This window comes from Bos indicus, chromosome 2 (assembly GCF_029378745.1).
Source record: "Bos indicus isolate NIAB-ARS_2022 breed Sahiwal x Tharparkar chromosome 2, NIAB-ARS_B.indTharparkar_mat_pri_1.0, whole genome shotgun sequence".
Classification (NCBI taxonomy): Eukaryota; Metazoa; Chordata; class Mammalia; order Artiodactyla; family Bovidae; genus Bos; species Bos indicus.
Window position 1 is genome coordinate 19,056,408 of NC_091761.1, and position 18,948 is coordinate 19,075,355.

Sequence of the window (18,948 nt, forward strand, 5' to 3'; positions counted from 1 at the left end):
TTATACCAGAATCTAGTCATGGAACTTCTTAACGACAACAAAGAACTCATGGATATAAAAAAGTGATACTTTTCTGCAAAAATAGTCAACGGGAAGTCTGTGGGCTTCTCTCAGTAATCCTATCATCATTTAACTATTTTTGAAACACTTCGGGAAAGGCAGAGGAACCAGAGATCAAATTGCCAACATCCTCTGGATCATTGAAAAAGCAACAGAGTTTCAGAGAAACATCTATTTCTGCTTTATTGACTATGCTAAAGCCTTTGACTGTGTGGATCACAGTAAACCATGGAAAATTCTGAAAGAGATGGGAATATCAAACCCTGACCTGACTCTTGAGGAACCTGTATGCGGGTCAGGAAGCAACAGTTAAAACTGGACATGGAACAACAGACTGGTTCCAAATAGGAAAAGGAGTACTCAAGGCTGTATATTGTCACCCTGCTTATTTAACTTATATGCAGAGAACATCATGAGAAATGCTGGGCTGGAAGAAGCACAAGCTGGAATCAAGATTGCTGGGAGAATATCAATAACCTCAGATATGCAGATGATACCACCCTTATGGCAGAAAGTGAAGAGGAACTAAAAAGCCTCTTGATGCAAGTGAAAGAGGAGAGTGAAAACATTGGCTTAAAACTCAACATTCAGAAAACGAAGATCATGGCATCTGGTCCCATCACTTCATGGCAGATAGATGGGGAAACAGTGGAAACAGTGGCTGACTTTTATTTTGGGGGGCTCCAAAATCACTGCAGATGGTGACTGCAGCCATGAAATTAAAAGATGCTTACTCCTTGGAAGAAAAGTTATGGCCAACCTAGACAGCATATTAAAAAGCAGAGACATTACTTTGTCAACAAAGGTCCGTCAGTCAAGGTTATGGTTTTTCCAGTGGTCACGTATGGATGTGAGAGTTGGACTATAAAGAAAGCTGAAAAAAAAAAAAAACAAAGAAAGCTGAGTGCCAAAGAATTGATGCTTTTGAACTATGGTGTTAGAGAAGACTCTTGAGAGTCCCTTGGACTGCAAGGAGATCCAACCAGTCCATCCTAAAGATCAGTCCTGGGTGTTCATTGGTAGGACTGATGTTGAAGCTGAAACTCCAATCCTTTGGCCACCTGATGCAAAGAGCTGACTCATTTGAAAAGACCCTGATGCTGGAAAAGATTGAGGGCAGGAGGAGAAGGGGACGACAGAGGATGAGATGGTTAGATGGCATCACCGACTCAAAGGGCATGGGTTTGGGTGAATTCTGGGAGTTGGTGATGGACAGGGAAGCCTGGCGTGCTGTGGTTCATGCGGTTGCTGAGAGTCGGACACGACTGAGTGACTGAACTGAACTGAAACACTTTAATGGGAATGGTGAGGTTTGCAAGAAGTAATCATTGTTATAATGAGTGGATTACCTGTCATGTGCCAAGAACTCACTTAACCCTGGGGTATATACATCCATACCTCATACAGTACATACTTTTTAATGTCTCACCAAAACCACATGGCCTAGACAACATGTAAATTTCATAAGCCGTGGTACAATACTCCAAGTAATTTCAGTAGAGTAGAGGATAGAGACAGGTGACAGAGCGGTTGTCATACAGAGTGATGAGCTCTAGCAGAGGCTGAAAAGCTTGGAGGGGCATATCTAAGGCAGAGAGTTCAGTTGTTGCTGCTTTGCAGAGAAGGTAACTTCTGAGAGACAGGTGTCACGGAGCTCTACAGTTTTGAAAGACAGCTAGCAGGAGGACTCCAGGCAGACGGAGGCCTGTGGCAGAAGCAGGGAGGGCTGAGGTGATGCTGTGCAGGCTGTCTCAGCACACCTGGACAGAGGCAGGGCCTGAGGCTGCAGAAGTAGCAGGGACGGGATCACCAAGATGCCTGTGTTGCTGGAAGGAACTGGAACTTGATTGTGAAGGCTGTGGAGAATCATTGGAGGAGTTTCAGCAAGAGAGAAACATGATCAGCTTGACATTTTTGAGGGATCATTCTGGCATCTGCAAGAGGAAATTCATCTCAGTACTTCATAGTCATCATACCTTGTTTTTTTAATGGAAAGTTGACCATGTTTTCATTTTATTTTCTATCCAGTGATATTTGGTGGTTTGCCAAAATCAAATCCATGCTCAAATGATTTGCCATCTCTGTTGTCTCAGGAGTGTGCTTTGGAATCCTGGACAAGACCTCGCAGACACAGCAGGATGTTTGTATAGTCCCCATGCATGGTAACTTGTTCTGGCTTATTTGCTTAAACATTTTTTCTTTCATTAATTTATATTCTTACTCTTTCTCCTCCTTTCGTTGTTATTCTTTGGTACTTTTTATAATGCTACATGCATTAAATACCAAATGTCAGGCGCTCTATTACGTTATATGTGTGTTTCATTTAGCCTTCACCAAATACTCATCTCATTTAACCTTCACCAAAGCAGTATGAAGGAGACAATATTATTGTGTGCATGCACAGTCATGTCCGACTTTTTGTGACCCCCACGGACTATAGCAAGACAGAGTCCTCTGTCCAGGGAATTTTCCAGGCAAGAACACTGGAGTGGAAATTGCCATTTCCTCCTCCAAGGAGTCTTTCCCACTCAGGGATCGAACCTGAATCTCCTGCATTGGCAGGTAGATTCTTTACCCCTGTGTCACCAGGGAAGCTCAGACAATATCATTACTATTTAGCAAATGAGCAAACTGGGGTTCAGGAAGATGTAGAATCTTGCTGAGAGAGGTTTTATGGCTCGCTTTGCACAACTGGAAGCGGAGCCAGGGTTCAAGCTCAAGTCTGTTTCAAGGGGCCACGCTGTGCAGATTGTGCCGCCAGGCGTCCTTTAGGGACTGTCCTGTCAACCGCAGGACTGCATTTACCACTGGAGCTTTTGACCTGCCTCGAAGTGGGTGGGAAGAGAGTCAGAGTAAAGGGCCTCTTCATGGGTTGAGGGACACATAATGAAGAAGAGCCAGTTGATCCACAAGCTCAAGTTGAATAAAGCACCTTGGGAATGAATTGTCCTCCTCCTCTTTTGCCTCACTGAAAGTTAGGACCTTTATTTATCAGTAGGGAAACTGTTCCTTTCTGTCCTACAGCGCAGATTCTAGGAGTGATAGCCTGGGTCTATGCTGAGCACCAGCAACGCCATCTTTAATTCCGTCTTGACAGAAGCAAATGCTGGGCCGGGTCAGTTGGCACGGGTACTCCTCAGTGGGAGAACTGCTTTCTGCAGAGGAGCAGCCCCGCCCTAGGGCCTGCTTCTCTAGTGACATGCTGGCCTGTGAGACCAAGCTGAGTAAGAAACTGACCTTCACTCAGGATCTTACTCAGGATCTGGGTGCCGAGTGTCTTGATAGTGCTGTAGTACAGGGAGCAGAAAGGGGCTGCCGCTTTCAAAAGGTGGTAAATCACACCCAGGAGCCACCCACTGGCTCCAAGCCCACAAAGCCTCCCTCCTCTCCAAACCCACCAACTCCCTGCACGCTGCTCAGTGTGTACATACATGTGAACCTGCCAGCCCACATGGTCCAGCCTCTGGCCACAGCCTGGCAAATAGCCCCCACCCTGAGGTGCACTCAGAGGACGCCAATCTGGGGAAGAAGCCCGTGCAGGTCCTGGCAGTGGGCTGGGGCCGGTGGGGTGCCTGGGGGAAATTCTGGGGTGCCTGGAGTTTAGTCTGGGTGATGCCAAGTACCTGCTACATAGTCTGGGTGGACCTGTCCCCTGGACCCCAGGGACTTTTCTCCCCAGGAGGGTGGACCACAGCCCAGGAGCGCCAGAGCTGAGCCCTTCACTGCACAGTGCAGACTTGGATGGCCAAGGTCTCGAGCAATACCATTGTCCAAGTGTCACAAAGAGGAAGACAAAGCCTGGGCACTCCCATGGTTCTGGTCCTTTCTCCTCGGGTAGGGCTCTTTTTTCCAGGTTCCACAGACCTTGATCCCCACTTCTACTGTCCTGGCCCAGCTGCTGTTCTCTAGCTCCCATCCAGTCTTGTCTACCTCCAGTCCATCTTGTATAGCAACTGGGATCCTGTTCAACATGTAATGGGAATCTGCTTTTCTTAGTTTACGAATAGGCAAAACTACATAATATATCTCGGGGGAAAATGCCTTGAAAGTAGGGGTGGCGGTCACATCTGGAGGGGAGTATAACTGAAGAAGAGTGCATAAGGGGCTGTCCGGGTCACAGTCAATCTCTCGCCCCACACTCCTCTGTGTCTTCCCACTGAGGACAATAAAAATCCTTTATTAACTTAGAAAGCTCTGGATGGCCTGGCCTCTACCCAGCCCTCCCTCCTCACCTCAGGTCTCCCCTGCCTCACCCACATTGGCCTCCAGGAAACTTCACCTTGCACCCCAAATACCTTGCCTCTGCCTCTTGCCCTGGCTAGCTCCTTTCTATTTTCTGGGTTTGGCTTAAAGTACCATCTCAGAGAAGGAGTCCCTAACCCACTTTCCTGCCACCTTCCCACACTCTGCCCACCCCCCATTGCCTCTTTCAGCACTTTGCTAGTTGACTTTATAGACATTATTTCAATGCATCTGTTTGCCTGTTTAGTGTATATCTCTACTGCTAAAGCAGAAGTTCCATTAAGACAGGGACCATGTACACAGTGCTTGGTGCAAATCAACTCCTCAATCGATTTTTAAAAAATTTATCTTATTGAAATATAGTTGATTTACAATGTTGTGTTAATTTCTGCTGTATAGCAGTGATCCAGTTATATACACACATATATATTCTTTTTTATATTCTTTTCCATTATGGTTTATTACAGGAAGTTGAATATGGTTCCTTGTGTTACGCAGTAAGACCTTTTTGTTTATCCATCCTATATATAACAGTTTACATCTGCTAATCCCAAACACCGAGTCCGTCCTTCCCGCACCCTCCTTCCCCCTTGGAACCACAATCTGTTCTCTGTGTCTCTGTATCTGCTTCTGTTTTTGTAGATACATTCCATTTGGTTCATATTTTAGATTCCACATATTAAGCAATATTATATGGCATTTGTCTTTCTCTTTCTGACTGACTTCACTTAGTATTAGTATGATAATAGCATTATTTCATTCATTTTTATACCCGAGTATTCCATTGTGTATATATATACACCACATCTTCTTTATCCATTTACCTGCTTATGGACATTTAGTGTGTTTCCACGTCTTGGCTATTGTGAATGGTGCTATGAAGAGTGTCAAGATGCATTTATCTTTTTGAATTGTTAGGTTTTTCTGGATGCATGCCCAGGAGTGAGATTGCTGGATCATAAGCAACTCTTGTTTTGTGGGTTTTTGAAGGAAACTCCATACTGTTTTCCACAGTGGCTGCAACAATTTACATTCTCATTAATAGTGTAGGATGGTTCCCTTTTCTCCATACCCTCTCCAGTATGGGGGGGCTTCAAAATCACTGCATATGGTGACTGCAGCCATGAAATTAAAAGACTCTTACTGGACAGCATATTAAAAAGCAGAGACATTACTTTGCCAACAAAGGTCCGTCTCGTCAAGGCTATGGTTTTTCCAGTAGTCATGTATGGATATGAGAGTTGGACTATAAAGAAAGCTGAGTGCCGAAGAATTGATGCTTTTGAACTGTGGTGTTGGAGAAGACCCTTGAAAGTCCCTTGGACTGCAAGGAGATCCAACCAGTCCATCTTAGAGGAGATCAGTCCTGGGTGTTCTTTGGAAGGACTGATGTTGAAGCTGAAACTCCAATCCTTTGGCCACCTGATGCAAAGAAATGACTCATTTGAAAAGACCCTCATGCTGGGAAAGATTGAGGGCAGGAGGGGAAGAGGGTGACAGAGGATGAGATGGTTGGAGGGATCACCGACTCAATGGACATGAGTTTGAGTAAACTCCAGGAGTTGGTGATAGACAGAGAGGCCTGGTGTGCTGCAGTTCATGGGGTCACCAAGAGTCAGACACAACTGAGCGGCTGAACTGAACTGATTAGTGATGACGAGCATCTTTTCAAGTGCATTTTGGCCATCCTATGTCTTCCTTAGAAAAATGTCTACTTAGGTCTTCTGCCCATTTTTTTGATTGGGTTGTTTGGGGTTTTTGTTATTGAGTTGCATGAGCTGTTTGTATATTTTGAAAATTAAGCCCTGTCAGTCACATCATTGGCAAATATTTTCTCCCAGTCTTTTCATTTTGTTTATGGTTTTCTTTGCTGTGCAAAAGCTTATAACTTTGATTAGGTCAAACATTTGTTTATTTTTGTTTTTATTTCTGTTGCTTTGGGAGACTGATCTAAGAAAATGTTGGTAACATTTATGCCAGAGAATGTTTTGCAAGTCCTTAATAGATACTTCTTGAATGAATGGCTCATGATCTAGATACTCAACTGCTTGTATACTATTCGCTGACTTACTCCCTCAGATCTAATCTTATCTCTGTAGCCACCAACCTTGCCCAGACAGCATAAACGCTGCCCCTTTTCACTCTTACTTTTGAGCTTCTCTTTCCTCCATGGCAACTGTTTGCCCTTGTGGCCCCAGTCATTTTGACAGTGACCCAAACTAGGCCTCGTCCCTTCTTACTCTTTTTACTCCAGGGGTAGCTTCCAGCAAAACCACACTACTTCAAACATAAAGTTCTCTATGGTGTTCCTGCACAATCAATGCAAATAATCAAGGTATTTCTGCCCAGATCACCAACCATGGTAGTCTTGTTGATTATGCAAAAACCATGAGGGGAGAGGTACGGAAAATAAATATATATTCAATAACAAGCTGCTTGAAATATGGCATTAAGTGAAATCAGATCTGGCATTAAGAAATGTCAGTTCCAAATATTTAAATTATAGATTTGAAAAAGCCTTGACACACATTATAGTTGTTTTAGAAGCAGAAATAACCAATCCAAGTTGTTCAGTTAGTCCAAAAGAATGCTATGTTCTCTTCTTTTGCTATTAACAAATAAGAAAACAAGCAAGCAATGAGTTCATTAGAAAAACACTTGTGAAATATTAATACTCTTAATAACCTACATGATTAAAAAAACAGCCTCACTTTCACACATAACGTGGGGAGTTATGCAATTGTGAGAAAGGAACATTTATTTTGAAACAGTTATAAATTATAGTGTAATATGCATATATAGAGAGCTATATTAAATTACAGTAAGAATTAATCCAAAAAAGACTTTTGAATTTAAATGTTAATGGCTGAGATCTTTTATGAGAGACAACTAAAAACTTCTTAAAAATTAGAATTATTGCCACGTGCAACTTTTTGGAAAGAAATAGGCTATTTCTCTCACCCCAAGGACATTAAAGTGATTGAAATTGGTAGCTAAGCAGTTCCTAAAAGCTATGGAACTGAATTAACCCAATAATAACCTTTCAGTTATAATAATTTTCTTCTATGGGTATCACAATATGTTTAGTCAAATCAGCAATGATTAATGACCATATGCTACATGTACTACATATGTTAAATATAAAGAAGGTAATAAGGTTATACTATAATCCCACTCATTTGAAGATCCTGTGTACCACACACAACTCTTTGAAATACAGAAGAGAATCAGGAAAGAAGCAAAAATGGACAAGCACCATAAAATTCACAGGCTGTGGTTCATATATTGGATTCATTTGCCCTGATTTCAAAAACAATTCTAATTCTACCTGCTGTTTGACTGACCGAACCATTGTGGTAATCTTTAGAGCCCATCACCTGCTAAGCCTGCTGTAGGGTTATACCTTCCACTCCCTCGAAGTTAAGTAGAGCCATGGAACTTTCTCCAGCTGGTGAAATGTGAGTGGAAAATGCAAATATTCCCTGCCCTTTCCTGATAGGTAAATTGAGACTCAGCGAGTTCGGATAATTAAGGGCTCATGGACCAGGATTATGAGCCCAGGCCATCTAACTCCAGCGTCCCTGTGTTCAACCAACAAGCTATGCTGCTTTCCAGCGCTGGTGTACTAAGTGACCACAGAGTAAGAAGACAAAACTACTGAATGGAAGAAAACGACCTGCTGTAAGAACGCTGTAGATAATCCATAAAGCAATTAATCCACATAAGCAAAATCAAGTACCACTACTGACCCCTGTAGACAGGGAGAAAATGAAGTCATTCTGTAAACCAGTGCAATACAGGGGATAAATTCTGATTTCTGGGCCCAGAAATGTCAAAGAGTTGACTTATTTTACACAGGATCTTTACCAAATTGCTTGCATAAGCCAAAGTGTTCTAAATAAATCCAATGAAACTAATTTCACAGCGTTTTTATCTCCATTGTCAATGAAACTCAGAAGTGTAAAGAAATATAGTCATGAAAGCTAACTAGCAGAATAAAACTAAAGAAACATTTCTAAGCGTCTTAAAAAGAAAGCTATTCAAATCATACTGGGATTTGGGAGAAGACCCAAACCACTTTATTTCTTTCATTTCTGCTCACTCCTTCCCTCTAATCTAGACATTTTAAACCTAGAATCCATCGATGGGAATCAGAACAGTGGTTCTCACGGTGTGGTTCCCAGACAAGCAGCAACAACCTCTGATGCTGGGCACTTGTTAGAAATGCAGGTTCCACCTTAGCTGCTCTGAACCAGGAATTCTGGAGGCAGGCATCTCTGTTCTGATGCATGTTAACGTTTGTGACTCACTGAGCTAATGAATGACTTAAGAGATATATGAGAATTTCTGAAGTGTAAGAATGTAGGTGAAAAATTATCTAACTTTGGCATTGGGATTCCATGGGAAGATTCTTGACAAGCCCTCCCAGGATAGTAAACATATGAGGGAATAAATTTTGACTGCCTCCAACAACCAGAGGGTGTGGAAAACCATTCTGTATGAGAAAGGAATAGAATTTTGTTATTTTACATTTGAAATGGAGAAATAGGGGAGAAAAGGTGAAAAGGAAGTTTATATTGGAGACAGCTCCTGCTGTTGTTGTTGTTCAGTCGCTAAGTCATGTCAGACTCTTTGTAATCCCATGGACTGCAGCATGCCATGCTTCCCTGTCCTTCACTATCTCCCTGAGTTTGCTCAAACTCATGTTCATTGAGTCAGTGATGCAATCTAACCATCTCATCTTCTGCCACCTCCTTCTCTGCCTGCCCTCAATCTTTTCTAGCATCATGGTCTTTCCAAATGAGTCAGGTCTTCGCATTAGTTCAAGTTCAGCCACCCAGTCGTGTCCAACTCTTTGCGACCCCATAAATTGCAGCATGCCAGGCCTCCCCTGTCCATCACCAACTCCCAGAGCTCACTCAAACTCACATCCATCGAGTCAGTGATGCCATCCAGCCATCTCATCCTCTCTTGTCCCCTACTCCTCCTGCCCCAATCCCTCCCAGTATCAGAGTCTTTTCCAATGAGTCAACTCTTTGCATGAGGTGGCCAAAGTACTGGAGTTTCAGCTTTAGCATCAGTCCTTCCAAAGAACCCCCAGGACTGATCTCCTTTAGGATGGACTGGTTGGATCTCCTTGCAGTCCAAGGGACTCTCAAGAGTCTTCTCTCGAACCACACTTCAAAAGCATCAATTCTTCAGTGCTCAGCCTTCTTTATGGTCCAACTCTTATTTATATCCATACACGACTATACAGACCTCTGTTGGCAGTGACATCTCTACTTTTGTAATGTGCTGTATAACTTTGTCATAGCTTTTCTGCCAAGGAGCAAGTGTCTTTTAATTTTGTGGCTATAATCACTGTCCACAGTGATTTTGGAGCTCAAGAAAATAAAATCTGTCACTGTTTCTGCTTTTTACCCATCTATTTGCCATGAAGTGATGGGACCACATGCCATGATCTTAGTTTTTTGAATGTTGAGTTTTAAGCCAGCTTTTTCACTCTGCTCTTTCACCCTCAACAAAAGGCTCTTTAGTTCCTCTTCACTTTCTGCCATTAGAGTGGTATCATCTGCATATCTGAGGTTATTGATATTTCTCCCAGCAATCTTGATTCCAGCTTGTGATTCATCCAGCTGGGTACTTCGCATGATGTACTCTGCATAGAACTCCTGCTGAGCTCTTCCTTGAAAATGAAAGTGTTAGTTGCTCAGTCACGTCCAACTCTTTGCAACCCCATGGACTGTAGCCTACCAGGCTCCTCTGTCCATGGGATTCTCCAGGCAAGAATACTGGAGTGGGTAGCCATTCCCTTCTCCAAGGGATCTTCCTGACCCAGGGTTTGAACCCGGGTCTTCTGCATTGCAGGCAGATTCTTTACCATCTGAGTCACCTTCAGATCAGATCAAATCAGATCAGTCGCTCAGTCGTGTCTGACTCTTTGCGACCCCATGAATCGCAGCATGCCAGGCCTCCCTATCCATCACCAACTCCCGGAGTTCACTCAGACTCATGTCCATCGAGTCAGTGATGCCATCCAGCCATCTCATCCTCTGTCATCCCCTTCTCCTCCTGCCCCCAATCCCTCCCAGCATCAGAGTCTTTTCCAATGAGTCAACTCTTCGCATGAGGTGGCCAAAGTACTGGAGTTTCAGCTTTAGCATCATTCCCTCCAAAGAAATCCCAGGGCTGATCTCCTTCAGAATGGACTGGTTGGATCTCCTTGCAGTCTAAGGGACTCTCAAGAGCTTTCTCCAACACCACAGTTCAAAAGCATCAATTCTTTGGTGCTCAGCCTTCTTCACAGTCCAACACTCACATCCATACATGACCACAGGAAAAACTATAGCCTTGACTAGAGCCTCAGCAAAGCACTGTATGAAGCACAGTGCTTCATACAACTACCAGCAATGAAATAAAACTGCTGCTGCTGCTGCTAAGTCGCTCAGTCATGTCCGACTCTGTGCAACCCCATGGACTGCAGCCTACCAGGCTCCTCCGTCCATGGGATTTTCCAGGCAAGAGTACTGGAGTGGGGTGCCATTGCCTTCTCTGAAATAAAACTGGGGCCTCCTATTTCCTCATAGCTCAATCAGGAAAGAATCTGCCTGCAATGCAGGAAACCTGGGTTTGATTCCTGGGTCAGGAAGATCCCCTGGAGAAGGAAATGGCAACCCACTCCAGTATTCTTGCCTGGAGAATCCTATGGATAGAAGAGCCTGGCATGCTACAGTCCATGGGGGTCACAAGAGTCAGACACAATTTGGTGACAAAACCACCACCAGTAAAATTTATTTGCCAGGATCGGAAAAAGAAGACCAAAATATCTATCACAATGATTTACACATAGTACATACACAATACAATGATTTACACATAGTACATACACAATACATATACGCTGATGCGAACTACGAGTGTGGCCTTCTTTCCTGCAGACAGTAGTTAAAAGGCAGCTGAACTGATGCCATTCTGACAATGGACTGTTTTATTTATTACCCTAGATTCTGCAGGAATCTCTTATTATCCTTTAAATTCCAAAAGAGTTGGTCTTTTTTAGAATATTAAAAATCTGTTTTATGACAGATATAGCCCAAAGGCTGTGATAACAGGTCACTCAGCAGACACAGTTATTTGAAGTCATCTTTCTGAACATTTTATTCCATTAAACAGCAGACACTTTCTTAAATATTTAACAGTAGAAACTGGTGATTTCTCAGTTTCCCCGCATTTGTCCAGTTGCAGTGTCTTTGAAGCCTATCATCCTCTTGTTAAGAACTTCTAGAGAATGGCTCTTAACTCAGATAGCCCTTCTATCAAGTCATCCCAAGTCAATTGGCTTTTCATTCCTTGTGGTTTGCCACCTTTGGCAGAGGCCTGCTGCTGATCTCAGAGTTTCTTTACTTCTTCTGAGCTCATCAGAATAAAGTATTTGCAATTTTACTACTACTGCTGCTGCTGCTGCTGCTAAGTCTCTTCAGTCGTGTCCGACTCTGTGCGACCCCATGGACTGCAGCCCACCAGGCTCCTCCATCTATGGGATTTTCCAGGCAAGAGTACTGGAGTGGGGTGCCATTGCCTTCTCCGAATTTAACTGCAGACCACCTTAACTCTGATACCAGTTTTTTTCAAGTGCCACCAAGTGTCGCTTTGCCACCTGAGCTGTAAATACATCAGTAAATATTCAGGCCTCCCGAGACAACCCATCTGGGTCCTCAGCAAGGTCTGCGTTCCTTCTCCCTGTCAAGTGGTTCTTTATGTTTGTACTTCTGGCAGCCAGCATTTGCAATGGTTCATTTCTCATTCCAGGAGCAAATGGCTTCCTAGATCCACAATAAATTAACATTCAGTACTCTCTTGTCAGAGATTTGCCCTCCGCTACTTAGGGGCAGTTCCTGGGATTGCAAGGCAAGCATTTGGCTCTGATCTTGAACCGCATACGGCAGAGGGCAAGGCTTGCTACCGTGGTCCTATTTCATAGTTCTGCTCAATGTTTTCCTTTTGAAATATAGTTAACTGTCTTTTCCTGCTGTGGAGACACGGCACAAAAACATGACTTCTTTAGTCTGTTGTGCATGGGTCTAACAGTTGCTTTCTTTTACATTTTCTTGCCTCTGTTTCTTTGTTTTGCTAGGAGCAAGTTCAATCCAAAAGATAATTAAAGTTGGTAGTGTTTTGCAAATAGTGATTTATTTTTGGAACTATAGAGATTTCTTCGGTCAGAGCTCACCCATGAAACTGAGTCACTAGATTTTACTTTAAAGTATTTTCGAAATGAATACAGCTACCAAAGATAAAGCTATCTGGAATAGACATTTTCTTGTGAAAGTTTAATGTTTGTTAAATGCTCTGTGGGTCAGCTGTTTACTTTTGTAAGTAAACTTTATACAAATTCTATTTAGCTGTCAAAAAAATCTTGTGAGTGTGTATGTAATGGCTAAACTCTCATAAACTAATGATGTTCTTCATAGAGGAAATGTATATATAAGATTTGCAAATGCTTCTTTCTTCAAAACCATTACAGTACATTCATTTAAAGCTTTTTTATTCTATCAAATATATTATTACTCAGAAATAAATAGTATCTCTAACTCCTTGGTATGAAATATATAGCTTAAGGAACTCTTTTAAAGTTAATGTGCTCTAGAAACATGGAGGAAACCTTAACTTATCCATAAGGGTTTAGCAACAATAGTAGCTTAAAAAATAAATTCTTTAACTTGTTTTTTTATTCTCCACCACAGAAACTTGCATTATTTTTAGTCATCAGCCGTGCCTTGTGGTCACATCCCCATGTGCACACACACATATAGTGATTCTCTTTGGAATATTGGTTATGCTATAAATAATCAGGAATTACTTTGATCTGATTATATTTCCTTCGATGGCATCCATAGATTAGTCTCAGATCTTAGATTAGTGAGGTTATTTGACTTTGCTGAAAATACTCTAGACTTGAGATATTTGGTAGGTTTGCCAGATAAAATACTGGGAAGGAAAAGTCACTGGGAGGGCTTGAGTGAGGAGCATGAAAAATTTTGGAATGTGGCTTAAAGTTTTCCATACTTGTTTCCAGCCTTTTTAATTTTGAGAGAGGAGAAGTAAGGTTACTGGGTAAAAACAGAAAGATGCCCAGTTAAATTTGAACTTTAGATCAACAACAAATAATATTCTCAGTATAACTATGTCTCAAATAGTGCAGATATTAGTGATTTATCTGAAATTCAAATTATATGGGGTGTCCTGTATTTTTATTTGTTAAAACTGGCAACCCCACCTACACTGTTCAGTTTATGCTCTAAGACATATTATGATTTTGTTGAGGAAAAGACATAAATTAAGGCCACTAATAATACAAGCAGAGAAGCATATGAGAAATAGATTCTTTTCTTTGAAGATTATTTTCTATTGCACGATTCATTCAATATTTGCTGAGTGCCAACTAAGTATCAGGCATTCTTCTAGGGACAGGATATCCATTGGCAATCAAAACGAGATTTGATCCTTGCCTTCATGGTGCTTGCAGTCTAGAGGGGGAGGCAGGGGACGAACAAGCTGACACATAACTCCAGCTGTGATAAGTGATGTGAAAGAAACAGCCTGTGAACACAGAGAGTAATGGTGAGTGAGCTGGTTTCTCAAGGCACAGACTGAAGACCTCATTGAAGAGGTAATGTTTAACCTAATTTCAGAAGGATGAAAATATAAACCAGGAGATAAGGGCAAATAAGGCTCTAAGATGGAAAAGAGCTTGGTGTATAGAAAACCCTAAAGGAGGTGAGCATGTCCAGAGAATATATAGAAGAGAATGCAGGGCATGCAGTGTGATTTGAGAGGGCGCCAGAGGCCACATCGCGATGTTATTCTAAGTGTAACCACAGTCACTGATGACTGATGAGTTTTCGGCTGGAGGATGGCAAGATCTGATTTATATTTCTTAGGTACCACTCTGGCTGATGTATGCCAAAGAGATCAGAAGGGGTCAGGGTAGAAAGATGATTGTCAGGGCCCAGCTAGGAGAGGATGGTGGACTGGGCCTGGGTAGGTGGTGGTGAAACTGGAAAGAGTCAGGATACGGGAGTGGAAATGACATGTTGTTTTGCTGGATTCAATGTGAGGGAAAGAGGAAGGGGGAAAAAAAAAATCAAGGATCACCCTCAGGTTTTTCTACTGTAAATAATTGATTGGATGAAGTTCCATCATGTTGCTGGGAAGACTAGGAGAAAAACAGATCAGTGACATCCATTTCCCATGGCTCCTGTAACAAGTTAGCACAAACTTTGTGGATTAAAACAACAGACAGAACTTTATTATCTTGAAGTTCTAGAGGTCAGAAGTCTGAAATGGCTCTCCTTGAGCTAAAATCAAAGTGTGAGTAGGCTGTGTTTCTTCTAGGGGAGGCTCTGGGGGACAGTCTGTTTCCCTGCCTTTTCTAGTTTCTAGAGGCTTCCTGCACTTGTGGGCTCATGTCTCCCTTCCGTCTTTAGAGTTAGCAATGGAGCGTCGATATTTCTCATGTCACATCACTGATTCTGACTCTCCTGCTTTCTTCTTTGACTTATAAAGATTCCTGTGACTATATTATGTTCACGTAGATAATCCAGGATCATCTTCCTATCTACAGGTTAGCTGATGAGCATCCTGACTCTCCTGCTTTCTTCTCTGACTTATAAAGATTCCTGTGACTATATTATGTTCACGTAGATAATCCAGGATCATCTTCCTATCTACAGGTTAGCTGATGAGCATCCTTAAATCCACTGGCACCTAAATTCCCCCTTGCCATGTAACATAAATATGTGCACGTTTCAGGGACTGGGATGTGGACATCATGAGGGGACGCGGAGCATCGTTCTGTCTACTAAAGATGGGAAAATCAGTGGGCATGTTTAAGCATGTTAAATTTGAGATGCTACTGAGTCAGCCAAGTTGGAAGTTAACAATGTAAACAGCAGGTTATGTGGATTTGAAACTCAACGAGAGATTAGGGCTAAATTTGAAAGTTGTCAACCTATAAATGGTATATAAGGTCATGAGCATGTGTGACATCACTGAAGAAGAGACTGAGTAAATGTCTCCATTTAGAGTTCAAATAGAGGAGGCAGGCTAAAAGAGAACACAGAGAAAGAACAGACAGGAATGTGGTATGACAACCAAAATAGTGTGGTGTCAAGAAGACCCTCTTCAAAAACGGCCAGAGCAATCACCTGCATTCAATGTTGCTGCGAAGTACATTTGCAGATCTGTCCAGAGAGATTTGGATTTGATAGCAAGAAATCGAAAACCTTGATACAAGCTGTTTCAGTGAAATTATGAGGGAACAACCAAAGCTGATGCAGTTTGAGGAGAAAATGGATGTGATCCCTGACCACAGGTGATGAGGGAAAGTCCTGAGTGTCCCCACAGCCTCTGCAGACGCTCAATAGGAAGAGTGAGATGGTCACATTTGATCAGAGGCTTTACTACAGTAAGCAGCTAGGAGCTAAGCAAGGTCACTGTTGTGCATTTCTGTCTGGTCAGGGTTGCATGGTAGCTGCAACGCTGGTATACATGAAGGGGGTACAGATGTTACTAGGTTCTCAGTGCTGTGCTCTGTGTGTAAAGCAGTCCTGAGGGTGCCTGGAGCAATGACACATGATCACCTTCCTGATGCATTCCAGGAAACCCTTTAGGACCAAACAGCAGAAACTGCTTGGAAGGATAAAATCAGAGCATTCTATAGCAGGGTGCAAGGATCTCTTGTCCTGTGGAATCTGCTTTGCTGGCTTGTTGCCCTTCTAGGGATTCTTTGAGGGGACAATGTCGCCTCCTCCTAGACTGCAGTTTACCAAAGGGCCTGCTCCTCATGAACAAGGTACTCTTACTAGCTGATGATACATCCCTGCTCACCAACAAGAGACTGTCCGTTTCAGAAGAAATGTATTACTTTACTTTTCAGAGCAAAGTATGCACTAAGAAAGCTGTAGTTGAAGAGGGATTTAACCTTTCTCAGATTTATTTGATATTTGTACAGATTAAGGATGAAACTGGTAGCATATGTATAATGTGCTTGTGTATGCACACACACACATAGTGTTTGTGTGTGCGTGAGTGTGTGCATTTGCCTCAAAACATCCAGTACTGACTCATGGAAATGTGAGTTTATTTGTTCTACAGAACAATAAGTCTGGAACAGGGCAGACCAGGGTCAGCTTCATTTCTCTTTCCCTTTCTGCTCTAGATCTGTAACAAGGCATCTATTCACGCTTATGGCCATAACCTCATAGATGACAGATTTTGCTGAATGTCTAGGCCTTACAGCTGTTTTCCAGGGAAAACAAAGAAAGGATACAGGCAGACCCAACACTCCCACATATATTTCATCGATCAGAGGAATGTCACACGGCCGCCCGACATGATAACCCCTAGTGGCAGGGAGCCTGCCAATTGGGTTTTTGATTTTCAAACTCTATCAGTAAGTTATGAGGCGATGATAAAGCACAAAAGCTGATTTCTTGCTCATGTGACACAGAATCAGCAGTGTGTTGGCTATGGCTCAGCTCCATGCATCTTCTTCACCTGGAGACCCAGGCTGAGAGGGGCAGCACCTCTCAGGGCCATGCCCGTCCTGTGGTGGAGGGAAGAGAGCATGGCAGAACCACATGATGGCTCTTAAAGGCTGTTCTCAAAGGTAACATCATCACTTTCCTCCACCATCCATTGACTAAAATAAATCATATACTAAAGCTGATGTCCATGAAACAGGTACATATCATCCTCTTACAAAAAACATTGCACGGGACTTCCCTTATAGTCCAGCAGTTAGGAATCTGCCTTCCAGTGCAGGGGACATGGGTTCAATTCCTGGTCAGGAAACTAAGATCCCACATGCAACAGGGTGAGGCCAATTTAAAAGAAAATTGCAGATGATTGGGAATAACAATATATCTTTCCTAGAGAACAAAAGCAGGCAAATAAGAATAGACCAGACATGGAAGTTGAGTCAGCAAATTACAGTGTCTGCCACAGGACACACACAGAGACACACACACACAAATATGCACATATATACGTGTGCACACATACATATACCTTTTAATTTATTTGCATTTCAAAGCGTTTCATAGGAGAAATATTCACACCTTGGGAACTGTAATCTTGAGCCACATCATGTCCCTTGGGTAAAATAACTACTTATAAAAATATCCTGGTATAAAATACGTAGCCTTTAATGTGGACTGTCATTCCATTCCTCATTGTAATAGATTTCTCTGTAGTTGCACAGAAGATAATCTGTATCACAGATGGTTACTGGGAGTTGCTCATCATACATTAGCACCCACTATTACGTCAAGGTGGTGTACTTGAACAAAGTTTAGTTTTGTGCCAGGAGAATTTCAGAAAATTAAGTCATGTTTAGTTATTGAAGTGGTTTTTTTTTTTCCTTTTTTTCTGAACCAGGTGCTATCTTATCATGCAACATGTTCAAAAGCTGAAGTTGACAAGTTTAAGGTAAGGAAGCAAATAGTGCATAAAGTTAAACTTCCCGGGGCTTTTGGACTCTTTGTATCTTGCCTCTAAACTAGTCCTGCCCTCTGGCTGCTGGGGAAATAGAACTGGGTAAGGCCCATTTGCATATTTCAGTTTTAGAGGGGAAAAGGAATTTATGTATAACTGAATGGCCCCTTCCTAATCATTTAAATGATTCAGTATTTTTTTCTTTCCTTTTTTAAGTATGCAGGATATCAGAAAAAAGAAATCTGTGTAATATAATGAGAATCAGGATGCCTGATTTTGGCATTTGTCTTACCTCTTTCTGTTCACTTAAAATCTTAGGGTATATATCTTCATCTGTGAAAAGAAGTAAAGAGATTAGAATAGTAGCTACCATTTACCAGCTGCTTACTATGGACCAGGTACAATACAAAGCATTCTATCTGTATTAATCTGTCTCATACTCCTATGAAGTAGGTACTCTTTTACAGATGAGCAAACTGAAGCACAAAGATATTGAGCAGACAGGCCAATGTCAAACGATTGTAAGAGGTACAGTCAAGCAATCTGGCCTTAGAACTGGAGTCCCCTAACCACTGTGCTACACTGCCACCCAGCAAGACCCCCTTCCAGCTCTGACATGAGTCTCAGACATTCCTTTCCCCTTAGTCACCCTCCTTCCCTTCAAGGCAGGTCAGGATTCTTGCTCCTCTCCCTGCACTTCTGAGTGGTCAAAACAGGGGAGTATGGGCAACCTGATTTTCCCTCCTTTGGGAAGTTTAGGTGTCTGTCTTTTTCAGATTTTTGTGGAGGTTCAGAGAATTATCGGGCTTCCCTTGTGGCTCAGCTGGTAAAGAATCCGCCTGCAATGCAGAAGACCTGGGTTTGATCCCTGGGTTGGAAAGATGCCCTGGAGAAGGGAAAGGCTACCCACTCCAGTATTCTGGCCTGGAGAATTCCATGGACTCTTTAGTCCATGGGGTCACAAAGAATCGGACACAGCTGAGCAACTTTCACTTCACTTCACTTCAGAGAATTATCAGCTAAGTTACTACAATCATAAGAAAGAATATGTATTTGTAGTAACACTTGATGGTGGTTACTCTTGAGCATGTCATTTGAATGTGAATGCATTTTGTCTTCCCAGGAAAAAATGGCCTGGAGACCTTTGGG

At 42.4% G+C, this 18,948-nt stretch overlaps 1 protein-coding gene across 1 annotated transcript in view; it reads left to right on the forward strand.

Annotated features, from left to right (window-relative positions):
• The window catches only part of PDE11A (phosphodiesterase 11A), a 425,081-nt gene that overhangs the window by 261,428 nt on the left and 144,705 nt on the right, over positions 1-18,948 (forward strand). Inside the window, exon 10 of the mRNA XM_070798928.1 lies at positions 17,743-17,793. Within this exon, the coding sequence (XP_070655029.1) occupies positions 17,743-17,793 (51 nt within the window). The remainder of the gene's footprint in view (positions 1-17,742; positions 17,794-18,948) is intronic.